Source organism: Camelus ferus, chromosome 6 (assembly GCF_009834535.1).
Source record: "Camelus ferus isolate YT-003-E chromosome 6, BCGSAC_Cfer_1.0, whole genome shotgun sequence".
NCBI lineage: Eukaryota > Metazoa > Chordata > Mammalia > Artiodactyla > Camelidae > Camelus > Camelus ferus.
In genome coordinates this window covers 24641085-24663040 of record NC_045701.1, presented here as the reverse complement: position 1 = coordinate 24663040, position 21956 = coordinate 24641085, and the positions used below count along the sequence as shown (strand labels likewise).

General features: G+C 32.2%; 1 protein-coding gene across 1 annotated transcript in view; it reads left to right on the top strand.

The window, feature by feature from the left end:
* The window catches only part of SPRED1 (sprouty related EVH1 domain containing 1), a 105450-nt gene that overhangs the window by 68215 nt on the left and 15279 nt on the right, over positions 1-21956 (top strand). Inside the window, exons 3-5 of the mRNA XM_006192048.2 lie at positions 2001-2169; positions 4515-4564; positions 18733-18885. Of these exons, the coding sequence (XP_006192110.1) occupies positions 2001-2169; positions 4515-4564; positions 18733-18885 (372 nt within the window). The remainder of the gene's footprint in view (positions 1-2000; positions 2170-4514; positions 4565-18732; positions 18886-21956) is intronic.

The window sequence follows — 21956 nt, the reverse complement described above, 5'->3', positions numbered from 1 at the left end:
CTTCATATGGCTTCAAGTTACTTTCTAGTGTCATTTTATTTCACCTTACAGGTTTCCCTTTTGCATTTTTTTTTTTGCAGGGCGGATCTAGTTGTAACCAACTCCCGCAGCTTTTGTTTATCTGGAAATGTCTTAATTTCTTTCTCACTTTTGAAGTATGGTTTTGCCAGATAGAAGATTCTTGGTTGACAGTTTTTTCTTTTAACACTTGAATATGTCTGCCCATTAACTTCTGGTCTTCAATGTTTCTGAAGAGAAATCTGGTGGTGTTCTTATTTAGGATCCCTTGTATGTGACAATAGACTTCTCTCTAGCTGCTTTCAAGAGTCTGTGTCTCTGTGTAGCTCTTACTGAGTTTATCTTATTCAGAATTTCTTGAGCATCTTGGATCTTTATATGCTTATCTTTCATGAAATTTGGGAAATGTTCAACCATTGTTTCTTCAAATATTCTCTATCCCTTTCTCTCCTGCAGCTCCCACGAAGTGTATGTTGGTCCTCTTGATGATGCCTCATAGGTCCCTTAGACTCTGTTCGCTTTTCTTCAGTCTTTTTTCTTTTAGCTCCTCAGACTCTAATTTCTTTTGTCCTACTTTCAAGTTCATCTGTTCTTTTTTGTGCCTGCTCAAATCTGCTTTTGATTCCCTCTAGTGAATTTTTCATTTTAGTTGTCTACTTTTCAGCTCCAGAATTTCATTTTTAGTTTCCTCTTCAGTTTTCTTTTTATTGATATTTCCATTTTGTTCATACTTCTTTTTTCTTTTTTACTTTTTCTGTATCTTCATTTCTTTGAACATTTTTACATCATTTTTTTTAAGCCTTTGTCTAATAGATAGATATGCTATCAGGTCTTTTTCAGATTTTCTGTTGTTTGTTTTGTTTTTCTTCTCGGTAGATTGTACTTTGCTATTTCTTTGACTGCTTTGGGATTGTTTGTTTTGAGTAAAAGTTGATTTACTCAGAGAAATACACTCCATAGACCGAGTATAGATCATCTCAGAAAGCCAGAGAGAGTGCCTGGGACTTTTTGTTGAACACTGAACATTTAAATTATAATATGGTAACTTTGGAAATCAGATTGTCCCCTTTCCCTCGAGTTACCTACTTTTTGTTACTTTTTTTTTTTTTTTTGAATTGTTATAGGTTGTCTCTGTGCCAAGGATCAGCTTGAAGTATAAATTTAAGGTCTTCTCATCTTTTCTGAGCCTTTCCTTGGTATGCATAGTCAATTTATAATTTTCCCTGTTTATGTAGTTGTTTTTGAATGTTCTGGTCTTCAGTGTCTGGCTCTGAAAATGGCAAAAAGTGATAAATGCCAGATAAGAATGGGAACTGGCTCTTTAAACGCCTTGGAAGTCATTTTATTCTGATGAGGAGGAACTTGCAACAGTGAGGGAAAATACAACAGTGGAGGTCAAATGGCTGCCCTCCTCTTTGTCTGAACCTCAGTGATCAGAAGCAACAGTCAGTGATCAGAGCACAGATTGCTGATATTTGGAGGACAATTTTCTTTTTACCCACCTTGGCTCCTGTAATTTGTGTGCAAGTGTGCCAGGAGCATGTGCACAGCTCCCTGCCCTGTGGCTGGGAGCAGGGGATGAGGACAGTGCTGCTACTGTGCTAATAGCTGAAATTAACCAAAATTAACTGCAGTTTACTGTCTGTGGTTTCCCCTCGAAGTTACAAGCCTTCATCAGACTCTATAGAGTTCCAGCATAATCACATCAGACAGCTTCTGCCAGTGCAGTTTTATCTAGGTAGAGAGACAGATTCGTGGTGCTTCTTACTCTGCTGTCTTCCCAGAATCTTCTTTAAGCCCATCTTAATTTCGTATTATGTGACTTTGTGAAGTATTAAGTAGCAAGACTCTGTATTCATAGAGGGAAGGAAATTCTTTTATTAAAATATAACAGCTCTTTACTCACCTAACTTTGTATTAAAGAGCTATATTTGATGCATTTGATATATGTATAGTAACTTTTGGCATTTAACTTTTGGCAGGTGGTTTTGGAATGTATGCTTAAAAAAGACCTCATTTACAATAAGGTCACTCCAACATTTCACCACTGGAAGATTGATGACAAGAAATTTGGCCTTACTTTCCAAAGTCCTGCTGATGCTAGGGCTTTCGATAGAGGCATTCGGAGAGCTATAGAGGATATTTCTCAAGGTAGGTTTTTTTGATTATTTTCTTAACTTGTTTATCGGTTATATAGGGTAGAAGTGACTTAAAGCACGTCAGCTTTTGTAATATGAGATTACACTTTGAAAAAGCTGACAAGGTGAAGATAAAATAATGGGTTCCTTAGTCTGTTTTATACTTGTCGCATCACAGTTAGTACCAATTACAAGTATTACCTTGAAGGGCCCAACAGCAGCAGCAGCTTTCAGATAATTCACATGTTTTCAAATAAGAGCTTGAAGAAGAGGGAAGCAGTCAGATACAACTTTCAAAATCTTGTGTGTGTGTATGTTATTCATATCTTTGTTTTGATAATGATAAAGAGAAAATTTCTAATCAAATGGATATAGACTCCAGTAATTGTTAACTCTTTACCTGATTTCATTATTAAGGATTGACAGAGACCACATCCCTAATCATCCCTCTGTATATCTTACCAACCTATTATATCATTAACTCTAAAGCTTATTATGTTTTAGAGGGAGGAAGAATGTAATTACATGTAAGACTGGCTTTTGCTTAATTAAACAAAAAGAAATCAGTTAAAACCCATTTCTTCCCCTAAAAGAAATCATAACTAAGATTTGATTTATTTTTCTAATTAAAAAGGAAATTTTTCTGTTAATAGAAATAACCTTATATAAAGTAACTGAATCAAAATACGTTAGCAGTGTGGCTTATATATTTTGAAGATGGCATTTTAACAGGAAAATTAAAAGAAATGAACTAATGAGATAAACCACAGGCAAAAACATAGAAATACTCAGTACAAATATGTTTTGATATCGTGTGAAGCTGTAATTAAATAATTTATTTAGCTACTTTAAAAAACTAGAATTTGGTAAACAATCTGCTTTCTGATTCAGAATAAAATTCTAAGCAATGATAGCAGTCATTTTTCCTTTAGTACAAGAACCCATAAATTCTCCCTATTTTCAGTGTTCTCATTGTTGGCTGCACATTTGAATCACCTGGGAGGCTTTTGAGAAATAGAAGAACTGGTCTCCACTCCAGACCACTTCACTCATACTATCTGGGGAATGGAGCTGAGGCATTCCTTTTTATTTATTTGTTTTTCCTTAAGTTCTTGTGCATTTCAGATGTGATGACAGATTGTCAAATGATTATATCATGATTTGGGGGAGGGGGGAAGATGAATAGTGATCCTCAGATTCGCCAGTAGTAGTTGTGGTTCTCAAATCACTGCAAGACACTTAAAAATAAAAAAATATATGATGCCCAATGCCTCACCCCACAGAGATTCTGACATTATTGGTTTGAGACTGTACTCTGGCATCAGTATTTTTTTTTAAGTTCCCAAGTTAATTCTGATATTTAGTTGCTGTTGAACCAATGCTTTAGAAAGAAAATCATAATCCGTGGCTGCTGGAATTTTTAAAGTTTTGAATTACTCTTATGCCCCTACTCATACTCTCATAAGAGCGTACTTTTTTTTTTTTTTCACTTGGATCAAATAGATTGGGTTTAACCTTTTAAAAAACAGTTAATAAGGGGAAGCTTACAAATTCCTAGCCAGGTAGAAAAGAATTCAGCCTGTCTTGTTGTCTTTGAACATTTTTTGAAACATACTGGTTAGCATTATTATCAGCCACTGTGTAGATTTTCAGCAATCACATTACATTTTTCTTACTTAGCCTTCCGTGACAGTAAGAATAAACTATGCAGCCCTTGCCATAGGGCAGCTTTCTCTTCATCTCCGTACTAGCTATGTCTCTCAAGGGTAGCATCAACTCAGAATACTTGCTAGGATAAATCCTTCCTTACAAATTTATCAGAACTAAAGGCACTCTTGAACACCATGAAAACTTATACAGAGACATTGGTATGCAAAGGTCAGTAGCAATAATTGACTGTCAATAGTGGATTAAGGCTCATTTGTTTTCTTTCTTACTAAAGCAGCTAAAATCCTGTTTGGGGTACTAAATACTATTTCCTGGGTCATAGTATTTAGAAAATTTGAATAAATCATGTGCACATTATCTAAACACCAGAGGAATGTGGTGCATATACCTCCCTAGCAGTTTGACTATTTCAAAGAAATCAGGGACAGGGCTTGCTCGAGATAGCAAAATTTCACTGAAGGTATGTCTTTAGTAAGTAACTGGAAATGTACCTGTAGAAGAGAAAGACAATCATTTTTTTCTCTGTTCTTCTAACAAAGGGGCACATATGAGTGGCCAACTGCTGGTTGCCAAGCAGTCCAGAATGGTCTCTGATCAGTTTTCTATAGTATCACAGTGATATTATCAATTAGACAATAATACTAAAATCTAAATATTGTATGCTTAATTAACTTCTACCTGTTTTCTTAGGATGCCCAGCATTTAAAAATGAAGCTGAAGGTGCAGAAGACAACTTACAAGTAAGTAATTTGGTTTAAAAGGTATTTCTAAACATAAAGGATATGGAGGAAATCACTAGCCTTAATAAATAAATAATTCATGTAAATTCTTAAGAACATTTCTAAGACACTGTGTTTGTCAGGAAATAAAACAGAACCAATGGAATATGTGTGTGTATATGTATGTATGTATTAATATATTTGGAGAGAGGGTTTGTTTGTTTGTTTAAGGAATTGGCTCATGTGATTGTAGGGGCTGGCAAGCACGAAATCCACATGGTAGGCAGGTAGACAGGCATGCTGAAAATTCTGGCAGGAGTTGATGTTTTGGTCTTGAGCCAGAAGGCAGTTTCAAAGTAGACTTCCTTCCTCTTTGGGGGACCTCAGTCTTTTCTTTAAATCTTTTCTTATTAAAGCCCACCCATTTATGGATGATAATCTCCTTTACTCTGAGTCTGCGGATTTAAATGTTAGCCACATATGAAAATTACCTTTATAATATTCAGACTGGTGTTTGACCAAGCCACTTGACACCATGGCCTTGCCAAGCTGACAGATAAAATTAACCATCACAGATGCTCTGTCCCATAGGCAAAGTACTTATATTAAAAAAAAATTCATAGAAAAGTGATTTCAAATTGTTAATAAGCCTATGGACACCCTTCTGTTTTGTCTCACTGATAATCAGCAGATACTGTAAATAACATCTTTTAGTTACCAAATGACCAAAGATTTAAAAATTAATATTAATTTAAAAATTTAAAATATTAATAGACTGTGTCTATCCATGAGGTTGACAGATTAACACTCTGCTAGAGAAAATATAGATTGGGAGATTTTTTTCTAGAAAGCAGTTGGGTGATAGGTATTTAGAAGCCTTAAAAATCAAAATATTCATGATCCAGGAAATCAATTTAAGGAAATAGAAATATATTAAAAAATTTTATACATAGTTTTTTGGGTGTGTGTATGAAATATTGATTATAAAAAATAAGCTATCTAAATAGAATGGAAATGGCTAAATTAATGAATGTCATGATACCATTAAAGTTTTATTACTAGTTTCCTTGCAACGTATTGACTCATAAAAACAGATAATAATGTGGTGGTGTCATCCATCATTACTCAGCTAAAATGTTATATAATTTTGTTGGTTGCTTTTGGCTTGTGTGATTCTGAGCTTTATGACTTTCTTTTTAGTACTTTTGATATCCAAAAGTATTAATACTTTTAGGATAATAGTGAAAGAACCAAAATTTGTATGTATATCTTGTATTAATAACCAGTTATTCATATTTTTATTGTTAATGATCTAAAGACCTGGCAAAATATTTTCTGTACAGTTATAATCAGGAAATAGAAATGTTTTTATTTCTGAAAATTTGAGAAATATAACAAAGTTCAAGGAATAAAACATAAATACACTACCATCCATAATAACCATCATACATATTTTTAAATATAGCCTTGGGTTTTTTCTGTACAAATAAATGGGTACACACATGTGTTATTATGATATCATTGTACTATAGTTTTTTTTTTTTTCACTTAAATACATAATGGTATTTTCTGCGCCCTTAAATATTTTTTCAAGTTTATAATTTTTAACCTTTTTTTATGTTTATGTAATTTGTTTTCAATAGATGTGTCCTAATTGTCCATATCCTCATTGCACTTTTAAGAGTTCTTATTTGTGTTTTAATACATGAATCTGTTTATTTTATTGATGGTAAATTATTATTTTAAAAATACAGTGAATTTCAGTTAATTTGGTATAAGAAATAAGTAATAAAATGTAAAATAAATGTATTTTTAGTTAAGTGTTTTCCAGAGTGAGTGTATTTTGCATATGAGGAAAGTGTGAATAACTTGTCCAAAGAGCAGCAAACAGTGGTGGTTTTAAAATATGTCCACAAATTCTTTCATACTCCTCTCTTCACTCAAGTGTAATTTCCCTCTCCTTGACTGTGGGCTGTACTTACTAACTCACTTCTAACAAATAGAATGTGACATTAAAATTAATATACAGAAATCTGTTGCACTTCTGTTCCCTAACAATGAAATACCAGAAAGAGAAATTAAGAAAACAGTTCCATTTACCACTGCATCAAAAAGAATAAGAAAACCTAAGAATAAACCTACCTAAGGAGGCAAAAGACCTGTATTTTGAAAACTGTAAGACAACAAGGAAAGAATCTGAAGACAACACAAAGAGATGGATAGATATACTGTGTTCTTTGATTGGAAGAATCAATGTTGTTAAAATGGCCATACTGCCCAAGGCAATGTGCAGATTCAATGCAATCCCCATCAAATTACCAATGGCATTTTTCACAGAATTGGAACAAAAAAAAATTCTAGTTTGTATGGAAACACAAAAAACCCAGAATAGCCAAAACAGTCTTGAGAAAGAAGAATGGAGCTGGAGGACTCACATTCCCTGCCTTCAGGCTATACTACAAAGCTACAGTAATCAAAACAGTATGGTACTGGCACAAAAACAGACACACAGATTGACGGAACAGGATAGAAAGCCCAGATATAAACCCCACACACTTATAGTCAATTAATCTACAACAAAGGAGGTAAGAATATTTACAATGGAAAAAACATAGTCTCTTCAATAAGTGGTGCTGGGGAAACTGGAGAGCTACGTATAAAAGAATGAAATTAGAACATTCTCTAACACCATATACAAAAATAAACTTGAAATGGATTAAAGACCTAAATGTAAGACCTGATACTCTAAAACTCCTAGAGGAAAACATAGACAGAACATTCTTTTGACATAAATCACAGCAATAAAAGCAAGAATAAGCAAATAGGATTTAGTTAAACTTAAAAGATTTTGCACAATAAAAGAAACCATAGACAAAATGAAAAGACAACTTACGGAATGGGAGAAAATATTTATAAATGATGAGACCGACAACTGGTTAATTTCCAAAATATACAAATAGCTCATACAGCTTAATATCAAAAAAAAAACCCAATCCAAAAATGGGCAGAAGACCTATAAACAGACATTTCTCCAAAAAAGACATACAGATGGCCAGCAGGCAAATGAAAAGATACTCAACAATGCTAATTATTTGAGAAAGGCAAATTAAAACTGTGGTGAGATAGCAACTCACAACAGAGAGAATGGCCATCATTAAAAAGTCTACAAACAATAAATGCTGGGGAGAGTATGGAAAAAAGGGAACACTCCTACTCTATTGGTGGGAATGTAAATTGGTGCAGCCACTATAGAGAAGAGTATGGAGGTTCCCTAAGAAATTAAAAATAGAATTACCCTATGATCCAGCAGTCCCAGTTCTCAGCATATATCTGGATTAAAACTGTAATTCTAAAAGTCATGCACCCCAGTGCTCATAACAGCACCATTTACAATAGCCAAGACATGGAAGCAACCTAAGTGTCCATTGACAGATGAATGCTTAAAGAAAATGTGGTGTGTATATATATATATTACAGTGCAATGTTACTCAGCCATAAAAAAAATGAAATAATGCCATTTGTAGCAAAATGGATGGACGTAGAGATTATCACATTAAGTGAAATAAATGAGACAGAGAAAGACAAATACCGTGATATCACTTATATGTGGAACCTAAGGGAAAAAATGATACAAATGAACTTATTTGCAAACCAGAAATAAGAGTCACAGACATACAAAACAAAATTATGGTTACCAAAGGAGAAAGAGATAGGGAGAGGAATAAATTAGGAGTTTGGGATTAACATACACACTACTCTATATAACATAGGTAAACCACGAGGACCTATTGTGTAGCACTGGGAACTATATTCAATATTTTATATTAACCCATAATGGAAAAGAATGTGAAAATGAAAACATGTGTGTGTATAATTGAATCACTTTGCTATACACCTGAAACTAGCACAACTTTGTAAATCACCTATACTTCAATTTTTAAAAACCCAAATCGAATATGGCAAACGATGGCAGATCATAAGAAAATTTGTGACTTCCATCTTAATCTCTCTGACGGATCACTCACTCAGGGAGAAGCCTGCTACTGTATACAAGGACATAGTTCTATGAAGAGATCCACTTGATGAGGAACTGAGGCCTTCTTTCAACAACAGCAAGGAACTGGGGCTTTCTAACAAGTGTTTGAGCCTTCAGTTAACTGCAGCCATAGCTATTATCTTTACTGTAACCTCATTAAGGACTGTGAGCCAGAGCAATTCAGCTAAATTGCTCCCAAATTTCTCACATAAACTATGAGATAACAAAATACTTGTTCTTGAAGCTGCTGTTTTGCAGTAATTTATTATGCAGCAATTGCTAATCAACACATAACTAGAAAAGGAAGATGATTAGAATGAAAGCTAACGTGTATGGTCATGTTTGTTTTATCTTGCTTGCCATTCCACTTTCAATTTTTTTAGATGATACATCTAGCTTAGTTATATTACATCTTTCAATAGAAGATTGCCATTGTATCTTGGTTTGATAGCCCCTTTATAACTAAAAGTATGTTCAGGTAGAAAAAAATAGTTTTTATAAGTTTAAAAAATTCTGAATCTGATAATGTATATTTAATATATTAACCTTAATTATGCAAAAAGGGGGTGGGAGATACTGAGATGCTAGCAAAATGTGAAATTTTTAAAAAAGAATCAGTGTCCAGAATTAAACCGCCAAAGGAAACTCTTAAATTTGCCTTAGTACCATTTATTTCATGATATGCTAAAGTTTTTACATGCTTCATTCTTATTTTGGAATATATTGGAGGTTATAAAATTATTCTAATTTATTTAACCACTCTGTTAGGACCAATTGTTTCATAATTCATCTATGGGCTTGGCATAAATAAACATTTTGAAATTATTTGGAGTGCAAGTTGACTGTAATTTATGATAATAGTTATGTCAGGTTTACAGTATTAGTGATCATTTGCAAAGACAACTAAAATGGTTTTAAAAGAATAACCTATTATCTAATTTTTTTAAACTCCAAGGAAGTAATGATTATGATACAGTTAGATCATAAATATTTTTAAGGCCTTAAATTTCACAGTGGAAATCCTCTCCATTTTGAGTATTTATTAATTCAGTAAACATTTGAGCACCTATTCTGTTCCAATAACTTGGCTAACCATTTGGTTATTTGCTGGTAGACAACTTTCAGCTTTCAACAGTTCAGGATCTTCATCAGTATCAAAAATCATCAGAAGGGTATTTACCTTTCTATTTCATTCTGGCTTGGAAGGATTTCATAACACATGATTATTTGGATTTAAAATTGTATCTTGCTCATCTTTGATTCCTGATGTTTAGTACAGTGTTGATCATATACATAGTCGGTACTCAAGAAAGGGTGTTTGAAGAAAAATCTTCAAAGTTAAGGTGTTTGGTTTTTTTTTAAACCTAAGCAGTAATAGAGTATGAAAGTTCTTTTCATTTGGTTTTTTTATTTGACTATTTTAATGAGACAGTTAAGGTAGTGTTTTGTTTTGTTTTAATGTTAGCTTACATTTGTTTTAAGATTATCTTTACAGTGTTTTTCCAGCCAGAGTTGTCAGTTGTAACAGCTCTTACTGTTCAGATATGCTAGATTTGTAATGAAATCCATAAAGCTCACCTCATGATTGTCTTGTGATTGTAAGAGGAAAAGATCTCAGATTCTATGCTTGGGCAGAAGAAAGATGACACCTAATTGATCTGAAGTAAAATGATGTCATGTTTTCGCTTGGCCACTGAGAAGTACTTGACTAACTTAATCCTTTTTTAGAATTAGATAATGTCAGTTTTGAACCAAAGTGGTTAAAAGGGTTGTGATTTTCATTTATTTAAAATAATTTTGCTTTAGGCAAGGTGGATATGAATTGTTCACGTACTTGTTTTCAAAGGTGGTAACATTTTTAAAACACTATATTTGGAAACTAACGTAATGGATAGGACTTTATTTAGCCAGCAAACTGTGTTCTGTGTTACTGTGACCATCCTACATCAAGTAGGATTTTAACCTTAGTATATTTTAGATTTTTATTATCGAATAAGGGAGCAAAAAAACTCTATATAATCTTTTTGCATATTTTGTCATTGTTAAGTTTTTTCTTGACTCTTAAACTAATCTTCATGTAGAATATTTATATAGTTAGAAAATTATAAAGAAGAAATTAATTAGAAATCATTTATCTCTATTAGAGGTAATTGCTAGTAAGATTTGTGTACTTCTGCCTAAGTTTTTCTTTGTTCTTGCATGTTGTATTCAAATAGATTTCTTTAAAAGCACCATCAGAATCAATCTTTTCATTTTTATTGTGTTTTTGATGGGATTTTTGTTTGTATTGGTAATGATAATGAATAGTGGTGGTTGGAATTGAGTGGTAGAAATCATAAAATTTGAACCCACACAGTCTGATTTCAGAGTCTTTGAATTTAGCCATTATATCTTGTAATTGTACTACAGTTTATTTAACCATTAATGTTTCATTGGACACTTACTTTATTTTCCACATCAGTTTTTGTTGGTATTTCATGACTGTGACCTTAGGATAAAATTCTAGAAATTTATTTACCAATTAAAGGATTATCTAAAGATTTATATAGTTAGCAGGAACTGTGTAACTATTTGGCCTATTAACTAAAAACCAGATTTAAAGATAATAAATAGTCACTTAAACCCTAATAGCACATTTAAGGCAAACAACTTTTCATTAGAAAGGTAGTTTAGCTTTTCTGTCGATTAATCTAGGGTGGAGAACTGGTTTTTCTTTTCTGATTTTGCTGGACATAAATATAGATACTTTTCTCATGTTCCTTCCAAATTGTTTCATTGCTGATTACTGTGTTCAGATTACTTAAACAAAAACTATATGTGCTATTAATGTTTTTAGACAAAACTCATAGACAAATGCAAAATTAAAAATTCAAGGGTTAGTTTATTCTTAAACTAATCAGAAGTAACTAAAGAAATCTAATGAGAAGAATGAGTGACAGTTGTGGTCAAATCTAAAATGAATTGCTACTGGGTGCTTTATCAAAATGTAAACAGTGATTTTGTTGAGCTTATAGAATTGTTAGTAATGTTTTTCCTTTTCTGTGCTAAGTTTGCATAATTTGGTGACTGTATAATTTTAAATACCAAAAATATAGCTTTGATAGCATTTTTAACATATACAATGCTAAGATAATGACATTTCTTTATCAAAGAACATTAAAAAATTTTTCTCTCATGCTAAAATAAACTAATTCTATAATTGTTAAAACTTCTTTTGTTGGATATGACCCAGCCACGCATTCACACCTGTGCTTTGTGATATACAACTACAAGAATGAAATTTTGGAGCAATTGGTAGACTGTGATAATCACTTTTTTTCACATTAGATCATTTATTGGGAATCATTCATTTTTTAAAGTTTGCAGAACAATACTAAGTTTTCTCTGCCTCAGTACAGAAAGAAGGGACAAAGAGAAGAAAAGCAAAATCTTTATTTATTTTCTCTACAGCGGTCATCTAGACTTATGTTCTGATAGAAAACTACAATTGGAATTATTTTATTAGTTTACACTGTATCCTTTTGTCTCTACACACAAAATTGCTATAGTGGTCTTACAGAAAGAAAAAGCTAAACAATTTCTTAGTAACCATAGGAGGAGTTACTATACCAGCCTCTGAGAGTGAAACAAATTTCCATTGTACATGCATTATTGGTATGGGGCACTTTACAGATAATACAGATGAGCCAGTGCCAGCACAGTACTAAAAGCATTGAATATGGGTGTATATAACTGCCAAAAACAATTTTTTTAAAGCTAGGGATTCTGCAAATGTATGTACATTCTTTGTGTATATCATATGTTAGATTTTCTGCTCTTGAAGATTTTGGGCATTTTCCACCACCTAACTAAGATTATGTCCATGTTCCCGTAGTAATTGTTAGTTATAAAGAGTTACAATCCAGTGAAAAGCATTCAGGTTTGACTAAGCATGACTACCTTTTATTCAGTCATACCCAAATTTAAAAATACATTTTTGAGGGAAGGATATAGCTCAAGCGCTAGAGTTCATGCTTAGCATGCATGAGGTCCTGGGTTCAATGCCCAGTACCACGTCTAAAAATAAATAAGTAAATAAACCTAATTACCTCACCCCCCAAAAAATAAATTAACAATATTAATAAAATAAAGACTATCCCGTGAAAAATCTTTTTTAAAAAAATACATTTTTGTTATTAATTTTAATTATGAAAATGATAGATAATCTTTTTGTAAAATAGTAATTAAGTTTTGTTTATTAGATTGAGAAAGATTTTTAAATAAGGTCCAGTGTAGGCAGAGATGTGAAGAAATAGTCTTTCTTGGGAAGTTTTCAAATGGCACATAAGTTTGCTTGTACTCTCTAGCATTAACAGGAATTAATCCCAAGGAAATAATATTACCACTGCACCAAGATGTATTTATAAGAAGGTGCCTTGCAATGTATATGACCAAAAATTAAAGACATCGAAATGCCCATAATTAGAGTATCGCCTACAGAAATATGGCATTCAAATATTGAACTTCTTTGCAACTATTTTAAAGCACAAGGTACATCTTATATATTGACACAGGGAGAGGTTCATGGTATGTTTTATAGCCAAAAAAAAAAGCACTACATGGATAGACTGTCAAAACATATACGTGGAATCAAGTTATACATAGAGTATAACAGATATGCTCAATGCATATGTGTATGCATTAAGAAGTCTAGAAAGATACATGCCAAATAATAATAGGTGCTGTTCCCTGAGGGGTGAAGAATTTTTTGTGTAATTTGAACTTCTAACACTTACTAAATTATTTTGTGGGAGGAGACTTTTGTTGTTTAAGGAGTTCTTTTTCTACATTTTTTTCTTTTACGAAATTTACTACCAAGGGTCTGTATTAATATAATGCGATCTGATTTGTGGATATTTGCATATCATGGATTATTTATAGGGTACTCACTATGTACCAGTTATAGTTCTAAGCTCTAGGGATAAAACAGACATAGAGTTTCTCATTACTGGCTCACAGGAAAATTATAAATAAAAGAACACTTAGAATATAGGGTGATTTTTAAAGGGTTATAGGGTGATATAAGTATTTTTGAGAAGTTCAAAGGAAGGAGTAACTTTAGAGTGGATTAACAGACTTTGGAGGAGTTTATGGCTGATGTTAAAAAGGAGTTTTTCTAGTGGAAAAATTGAAGATAGTCTTTGTGGGCAAATGGAATGACATGCACATAGAATCAGAAATGTGAAATGTCAGATGGTACTGGAGAGAAACAAGTACAGTGGTATTTCTGAAACAAAAAGAGATGATGAAACAGTAGAGTAAGGAGCCATGCATTCATTGGTTAGTTCTTTTGTTCATTCTCAAAATTTCTTGTTCATGAAAAGAAAACAGTATAATTTTTAATAGGACTGGTCCATTATAGATATTAAATAGCACGTACATAAATAAGAGTGAAAATTGTGATAACGCCTGGTCTTAGAATATGGAACATTGCTTGTGGATATGTGAACTGTTAAAACCATCTTGGAAAATGCCTTTTTTTTTTTTTTTTTTTTAATATATAAACTGAGCTTATGTGTATCTTACAGTCCAGCATTTCTACCCCTGGGTATGTACCAGAAAAATTATTGTATATTTGTATCATGAGGCCTGTAGAAGAATGTTCTTAGCACCATTGTTTGAAATAGCAAAACATTAAGTATTTTATCTTAGGCAAGTTATGTAACTTCTTGGAGCTTTAGTTTCTTCATATGGAGTAGGAAAATAATACCTACCTCGAAGGGTTGTTGTGAGGATTAAATGAGTTAACCTGTGTAAACCCATGCACTTGGGACAATGTCTGATACATAGAAAATGCTTAATATGTTATCATTGCTACGTAGAAGTGAAGATGAGTAAGCTATTGCTACACGTGTCAACATGAACAAGTTTCATGCAAAAAAAAAAGAGCAATAAAAGCAAGTCCCATAATGTCCCAAGTAGCATGATATCAGTCAAATAAAATTTAGAAGCATCTATAACTAAATATTGTTTGGGAATAATACTTGTGTGGCAAAACTGTAAAGAAGAGTAAAAAACTGGGGGAAAAAAACAACAACTTCAAGATAATGTTTACCTTATGTTGTGGGAGTGGGAGAGAGGGATGCTAACATGGAGAAACACAGGAGTTATTTATTGTCTTGGTTATATTCTCTTACCTTGGGTGACAAGTACATGCATATTCACATTATTATTTTTATATTATTAGGTCTATAGTCCTTTATATAAAGTAATTCCTTAGGGAAATATCAGTGATTTGTTGTATATCTTTCCTTGAATTGATAAAATTTTAAAATATCTATTCATTCATCCTATCAATTAGACATACAGGATCATATCATACTGACAGTTCTGTACCTAGCTTTTTTCCATTTAGAAATACCTTGAGTACTGACTGCATATAGATCTTTTTAGTGGGTTATAGAATTCTATTGTAAATATATACCATATTTTTTTAAACAGTTCTGTGCTGATATATCCATAGGATGTTTTTCCTCTTCTAGTCTTTTTTTGTTAAAAATAGTGCTACCATGATTATTTGTGTTTGTATCTGTATATACAATCACTCAAGAATTGCACTCCCACCAACAGCACAAATTATTCCTGTTTCTCCCTACCATTGCCAATATGGATTATTACTATGTATATTTTTCATCTTTTCTAGCCTGTATAAAAGATTGACATTACATTTTTATATCTTTAATTGAAGTGCAGCATCTTTTCACATATTTATTGTCTGTTTCTTTTTTCTATGAAATAAAATTGGACTTTATCTTGTACATCAGTGCTTCTGGGGTGAGAGTGCCCATTTCTATGGATTGTGTAAATTATGTATCTTATGTAAGTGTTCTTCAGACAATAATGATTCTCTGCCCTCTATTCTCCAATGTGTACAGGGTTGCTTAATAGAACTTTGATAATAGGGTATCTTAGAAGGGTTCTGAGTAGAAAAACCGAGAGATTTGCATGCGTAGCCTTTCACAAGGCTGGGAACAAGGAGATCACTTAGAAACCTACTGAAATAAGAGGCAAAAGAGATAATGAGGGCTTGCATTAAGGCAGTGGATAAGTGGGTATGGAGAAGAGAAAATGGATTTGAAAGGCACTCAGAAGTTTAGCTTGTTTAGAAAATTATTTTATTTTATTGACCAAAAGAGATACTCTGCATGAATCCAGAAGGGTTTGGGGCAAAGGTTGAAGAATGTCTCAGTTTATTATTTCAAGTACTGAGTTGGGGTGGGGGGGGGATCTACTTTGGCCAGTAAGCAAGTGACTGGTTCATTAGTTAGTTGAATTACTTGAATATTTTGATAGAATATAATTGCATTATATTTTTAAATATTATAATTGTATACCAAAAGAAAAGGGGAAAGTGCATACCTAAATTTTAAAATAAATCAGCCATATAAAAGTAAACAAGCTCTAGAAAAATTGGAAAATCATTCATAACCATACCATCAATGTACTAACATTCATTTTATATCCTTTTAATCTTTCATCTTTTTATGGTTATAATACTGTAAATAAAATTTTGTATACTGACTTTTTAACACGAAATAATTCCATATAAAGTACGTATTATTCATAAACTTCATTCAGTAAGTTTGCATACCATAATTTATGTAACTATTCCCTTAATTTGGGGCGTTAAGGTTGTATCTTCATTTTGACTATTAAAAATAAATCTGAGGAAAACTACTTTGTGCCTAAAGCTCTTTCCATTTAGTACATTTTTTTCCTTACTAGATGAAATAAGTTATCAAAATGTGTGAATGTTTTAAAAACTTTTGATGCATTTTACTAAAGCTGCTTTTCAGAAATGATTGGTGCAGATTTTACTTCTGTGTGTAGAATTAGCAATGAATGAGAATGGCCATTTTCCTTATCACCACTTTTTAGAAAAATTTTTGTCAATTTAATATACATCTAAATTTAAACTTGCTGAAAGAGATATAGTTAGGTAGTAGGAAAATACTCTTCCAGTTTAGAATTCTCCAAAAATGTTAGTTTCTCACAATTCATGCCTTGTTACAAATTATAGGCTGTATTTTCAAAGTTTTTTTTTTGTTTTTACCATATCAAACACCTAAAAAATGTTTTCGTTATTAGCTGAGACATATTTAGCTGTACAGTTGTAAATTCACTGTGTCATATGAAATATTTCTAGTTAATAGGTCAATTCCAGCTGTTTTGGTAAGCATTTTTAAGTAGAACTAAATCCTTTGTTATCCAAATATACATATTTTTGTTTGTTTAATAATGAAATAATACTTTTGATGTTTCCCTTTAAAATGAATACTTATTCTTAATCAAAATGAAATGTATTATTGTTTAATACACAGAATGTAAGTAACACCTCAATTAGGTTAGAATGCAGTAAAGACAGTCTGATCCAAGTAGTTGGCACTATTAAAAAGCATAATTACTTTATAATCACTACTGATACCACTACTACAGTTTGTGCTTATTTATAGTTTTTAATCTCTCGAGTATCTCAGCCAACCCTGAGATTTTTAATACAGTTACACCCAGTTTATAATAAAAATAAATTGTGATTTAGAGAAGTTAATAGCTTAAATTTTATATCCTAATTGGATAAGGAAAGTTTCCAACATAGGCCCTTTCTTTAAACCTCTCTGTTGTTTTCTTCTCTTCTATTTGCTTATGATTTTTGACAATTACTTGGGTCATTTATTTTGCAACTGTCTGGAACAAATAACTTCATTTTCCAAGTTTTTTTTACTTTTCCCTATTTTGATCATGCATTTTGAAAGAATGTTTGCTGGATACCATTATTTAGCCAACTCCTTTTCAAATAACTTAGCGTTAACTCTCTTAACACATTAGGACAGCTATTGGGGAAATGAGATAAAAACAGCAATTAACTGGGTTTGTTATATTAAGTTTTAAGTGACATTAGATTCTCAGGTATATTTTTTAAAGTTTAATTGCTTACTCCCTGATAAAATAACAGGTTTTAGTTTTCATAGCATTTTCACATGTATTATCATCTCATTAAACCCTTATGACAATTCATGCCATAAAACAGTATAGGTATTTTAATTATTTGATAATTGAGAAAACTGAGTTCTAAAGAAATTAAATTTCACAAGACTTCTTTTTTCATTTCAGAGCAAGGACTAGAACATGTATTTATAAATTTATAATATCTTAGCTTTTTTATGAATTTTATTGCTTAATTTTAGAAGTAACACCAAATTTTAATGTTTTTTATTTAAAAAAAAAAACTTGTAAGAGTCTGTACCTTTCAAATTATTAGCCATATAGTGATTACTCTAAATTACTTTAGAATGAGCCAGTAAAAGTATTTCTGTCATTTTTACTTGACTGTCACTGTTTCTTCCCAAATAATTATATATTAATGGGAAAAAGAATACCAAATAGGTATCTTATTTCTTTTTAAAAAAAAAACAACAGCAACAACAACAAAGCATCTTTTCAGGACTTTCGATTTTTTATTGTGCCAAGTTTCACTTATTCAACATTTCTGTCACAGAAATATTGTTTACAAAATTTCAGAAACATTTCATTAGTGACTCATTGAGCATATCACCTTCCCTGAGTCTCATGTATGATTTGAATCTTAAGTAATCCCTAAGTTCAGGCTCATTAATTCATTCACTCACTCAAGTCATGGACTACTTACTGTCTTCCTTCTTTTGATCCACTGTATCATACAGCACAATCCTTGGACTGTGTTTTTAAAAAATACTTTTTTAATTAAACTTGGAAAATAATACTTCTATTGTTACGTATTTTCTTCCTCATAATTTCTTCACTTTCTGTGTACATATGTCACTTTTAGTTATAATAATATATAATAAAAAGCTTTATTATAATTAGGTATCTCTCTCACATGACAGTTAGCTTTCTAATTTTTCCAAAATTGCTTTTTAATAATGAAAAGGTCCATTTTGTTCAGAAGTTGTTTTGTTTTTTTTTTTTAACTTGTATTATTTTGACATGGCTTCCTAATGTACATTTGAGTTTGGGGAATTGCCATTCACAGAGGTGGTGGTGGTACATACTTACTGATTTGCTAATCCTTGTCAGATTATTTGGTGGTTGTTTTTTATATTCTGGAAACTAATGAGTTGGGGATTGTTTCCATTAGGCCCCTGAAGAGGATACTTCCAGTTCTCTAGGGAAAGATCATCTTTTCCAGCAAGAGACAGTTGTTACCAGTGAGCCTTACAGAAGCTCACGACCTTCTCCCTTTGAAGATCTGAATGCCAGAAGAGTCTACTTGCAAAGCCAAGCTAATCAGGTGAGAAAATAAGTATTTTTCAGTGTGTTATTCATATGTATAGAAAATCAGATGTACTAGAGAAGAGCATTAGGACCATCTGCCCTTTATCAGACAAACAACTATAGAAACAGGAGAATATGATTTATAATGAATCAAATCCAGACTGATACAATAAATATATAGGTCATACTGTCCTATACAGCTGTAATAATTGAGTCATAAATTTGACTTTAAATTTTTTGATGGTGCAAGTGAGGTGTTAGTTACATATTCATTGTCCAGGAGGCAAAAGCATTTAACCTCTTAGGGAGGCAAAAGTTTTCCTAGCTATACAAGACACTTCTCAGATGAGAAATATGGAAAATGTCCTCAGCAAACATCTGTATGGCAAACACGCTGACAAATTTCATAAAATTGTTTCTTAGAGCCTATTTCAGAAAATAATAATGTACTCCTAAATCTATTCAGTGAAAATGTTTCTATTGGACACTAAGTATACAACTTCCTAATGGTTGCAGATTGATCTAAAATTGAAACCTCGGTTATAACATACAACCCTATTTTTGTGCCACTCACAAGTGTTGTCAGATCTATCAAAAGACTATTCTTGACCCTAATTATCTTAGTAATACAAGCAAATGTTTGTTATTAAAGAAGCATTCATAACTGTTACTTTATGTGAACTGATGTAGTTTAAACCATACCCAGTATATATCTACAAAATCAAAGGCCCATCAAAGTGATTTAAAAAGATAAAATATCTTTTCTTCTTGATAGATGTTATCTGTCAAATTTGTTCGGGAAGAAATCTGTGCACTCTAGATAGTGAAACATAGCAAATGAATAACACGATACAGCATTTAGATCAACAAACTACTAATATTAGTTATGTTTTAACATGTGTATACCATATGCCAGACCCTGTGCCAAGAGTTGAAGGATACAAAGGAAAGTAAACCATGATTTCTGTTGTAAAAGAGTTTCCGATGGAGTGATAGATACATTCTCATGGTGATATGGGAGCACAGGATAGGGGCATTGAATTCATTATGTAAGATGAGAGGGGTTTTTTTTTTGTTTTTTGGGGTTTTTTTTGTTTGTTTGTTTTGTTTTTTTTAGATAGACCTAAACTTTTCAACGATGAGAAGAATTGTTAAGTAATTGAAGAAGACAGGGCTGGTAATGAAAATTGAGGGGAAAGACACAGAAAGAGCAAGAGGATGAAAGTTTTAAACAGGGAGTTTTAGTCAGCATAGTCTGCCATAACAAAATACCATAAACTGGATGGATTAAATAACACATTTTTTTCTAAAGCTCTAAAGGCTTGAAAGTCCAAGGTTAGGGTGCCAGCATGGTTGATTCCTAATGGAGTCTCTCTTCCTAGGTTGCCCACAACCACTTTGTGTGTTCTCATGTGGCAAGAGTGCACAAGTGAGCAAGCCCTCTGGTGTCTCTTGGAAGGACACTAATCCTGTCATACCAGGACCACACCCTTCATGACCAAACTCCTTCCTAAAGGCCCCATCTCCAAATACCATCACACTGGGGATTAGGGCTTCATATGAATTTGGTAGGAGGACACAAACATTCAGTCTGTAACAGGGAGCAAAGGTATGCATGATCTAGGGGGGGAAACAACATGGAGGGTGAAAAAGAAAGGCAAACAGTGCAAGAGCCAGATTGTTGAGTTTTTATGTTCTGCAAAACACTTTGGACTTAATCTTGTTTGTTGCTTCACAAACCTAGGTGTGCATTCATGTGCCAGAAGACACAAGAAACCACAGATTAAACATGGTGCATTTTTACAGAGTGTGAATTTTACTTAGAAACAAAAAATTCCTAAGTGGTGGTACCAGTTTTACATTCATATCAGTAGTGGGAATTTTCCTGTATACTTGATATTGTCCCTTTCCTTTTTTTTTTTTTTTTTTTCCCAATTTAGTCACTTAGTGGAAGCAAAGTAGTATTTTATTGTGAATTTAATTTATACTTTTCTGATTACGACTGATGTTGAGCAACTTTTTTCATATGCTTATTGACCATTTAGAAATTTTGTTATGTGAAGTACCTGTTCAAGTATTTTGCACATCTTACATTGAGTTGTCCTTTCTTATTGATATACAGGCATTTTCTTTTTGTTTATTTTGGAAATAAGTCTTGTGTATTGCAGATACCTTCTCTTACCGTAATGGTTTGTCTTTTCACTTTTTTAATGTCTTTTGCTGAATAAGAGTTTTTACTTTTAATAGAAGATTAATTTAGTCATCTTTCCCTCTATGGTTAGTGCTTTTTTATGCCCTATGTAAGAAATCTTTGAGCACCCTGACCAAATTATGAAGATACTTTGTTGTCTTTCAGAAGCTTTTCTTTTTTTTTTTTCTTTCATGTAAATGGTGCGAGATTAGGTCAAGGTTTTCCCTGCCTAGTTGGATAGCCAATTGATCCAACACCATGTGATGAAAAATTCATACTTTCTGAAACAACGGCATTGCATTGTCAGCTTTGCCATGTGCTCTTGAATGTGTATTCTTAGCTGTTGGGTGCAGCGTTCTTTCTATATACTAGGTCATATTTGTTATCCTTTTTAACTTTTTTTAAAAATCTGCTTGTTAGTAATTGAGCAAGATAATGTTTAAAAATCTCCACCTCTGATTATAGAATCATCTCCCTTTAATTCTATCTGCTCTTTAATTTATAAAATTTGAGGCTTTTATACATTGCTTGTAATTTTGTAATTGTTATACCTTTTTGTTGGATTGTTTCTTGTCATTATGAAATATCTTTATTTATCTCTGGTAATCCTTTTTGTCTAAAAGTCTATTTTGTCTGATGTTAGTATGAGTATATCAATTTTCTTTTCTTTTGGCTAGCATTTACACAGTGTATGTTTTCCATCCTTTTACTTTCAGGAGTTATATGTCATATATAAAATGTCTCTTTAAACTGTATGCAGTTGGATTTTGTTGGTTTTTTTTTTTGGTTTTTTTTTTTTGTTTTTTTTTTTTTTTGGAGTGTTTTGTCTTTTGGAGTATTTTATCTATTTACTTTTACTGTAATTACTGATACAGTATAAGTCTACCATCTCATTT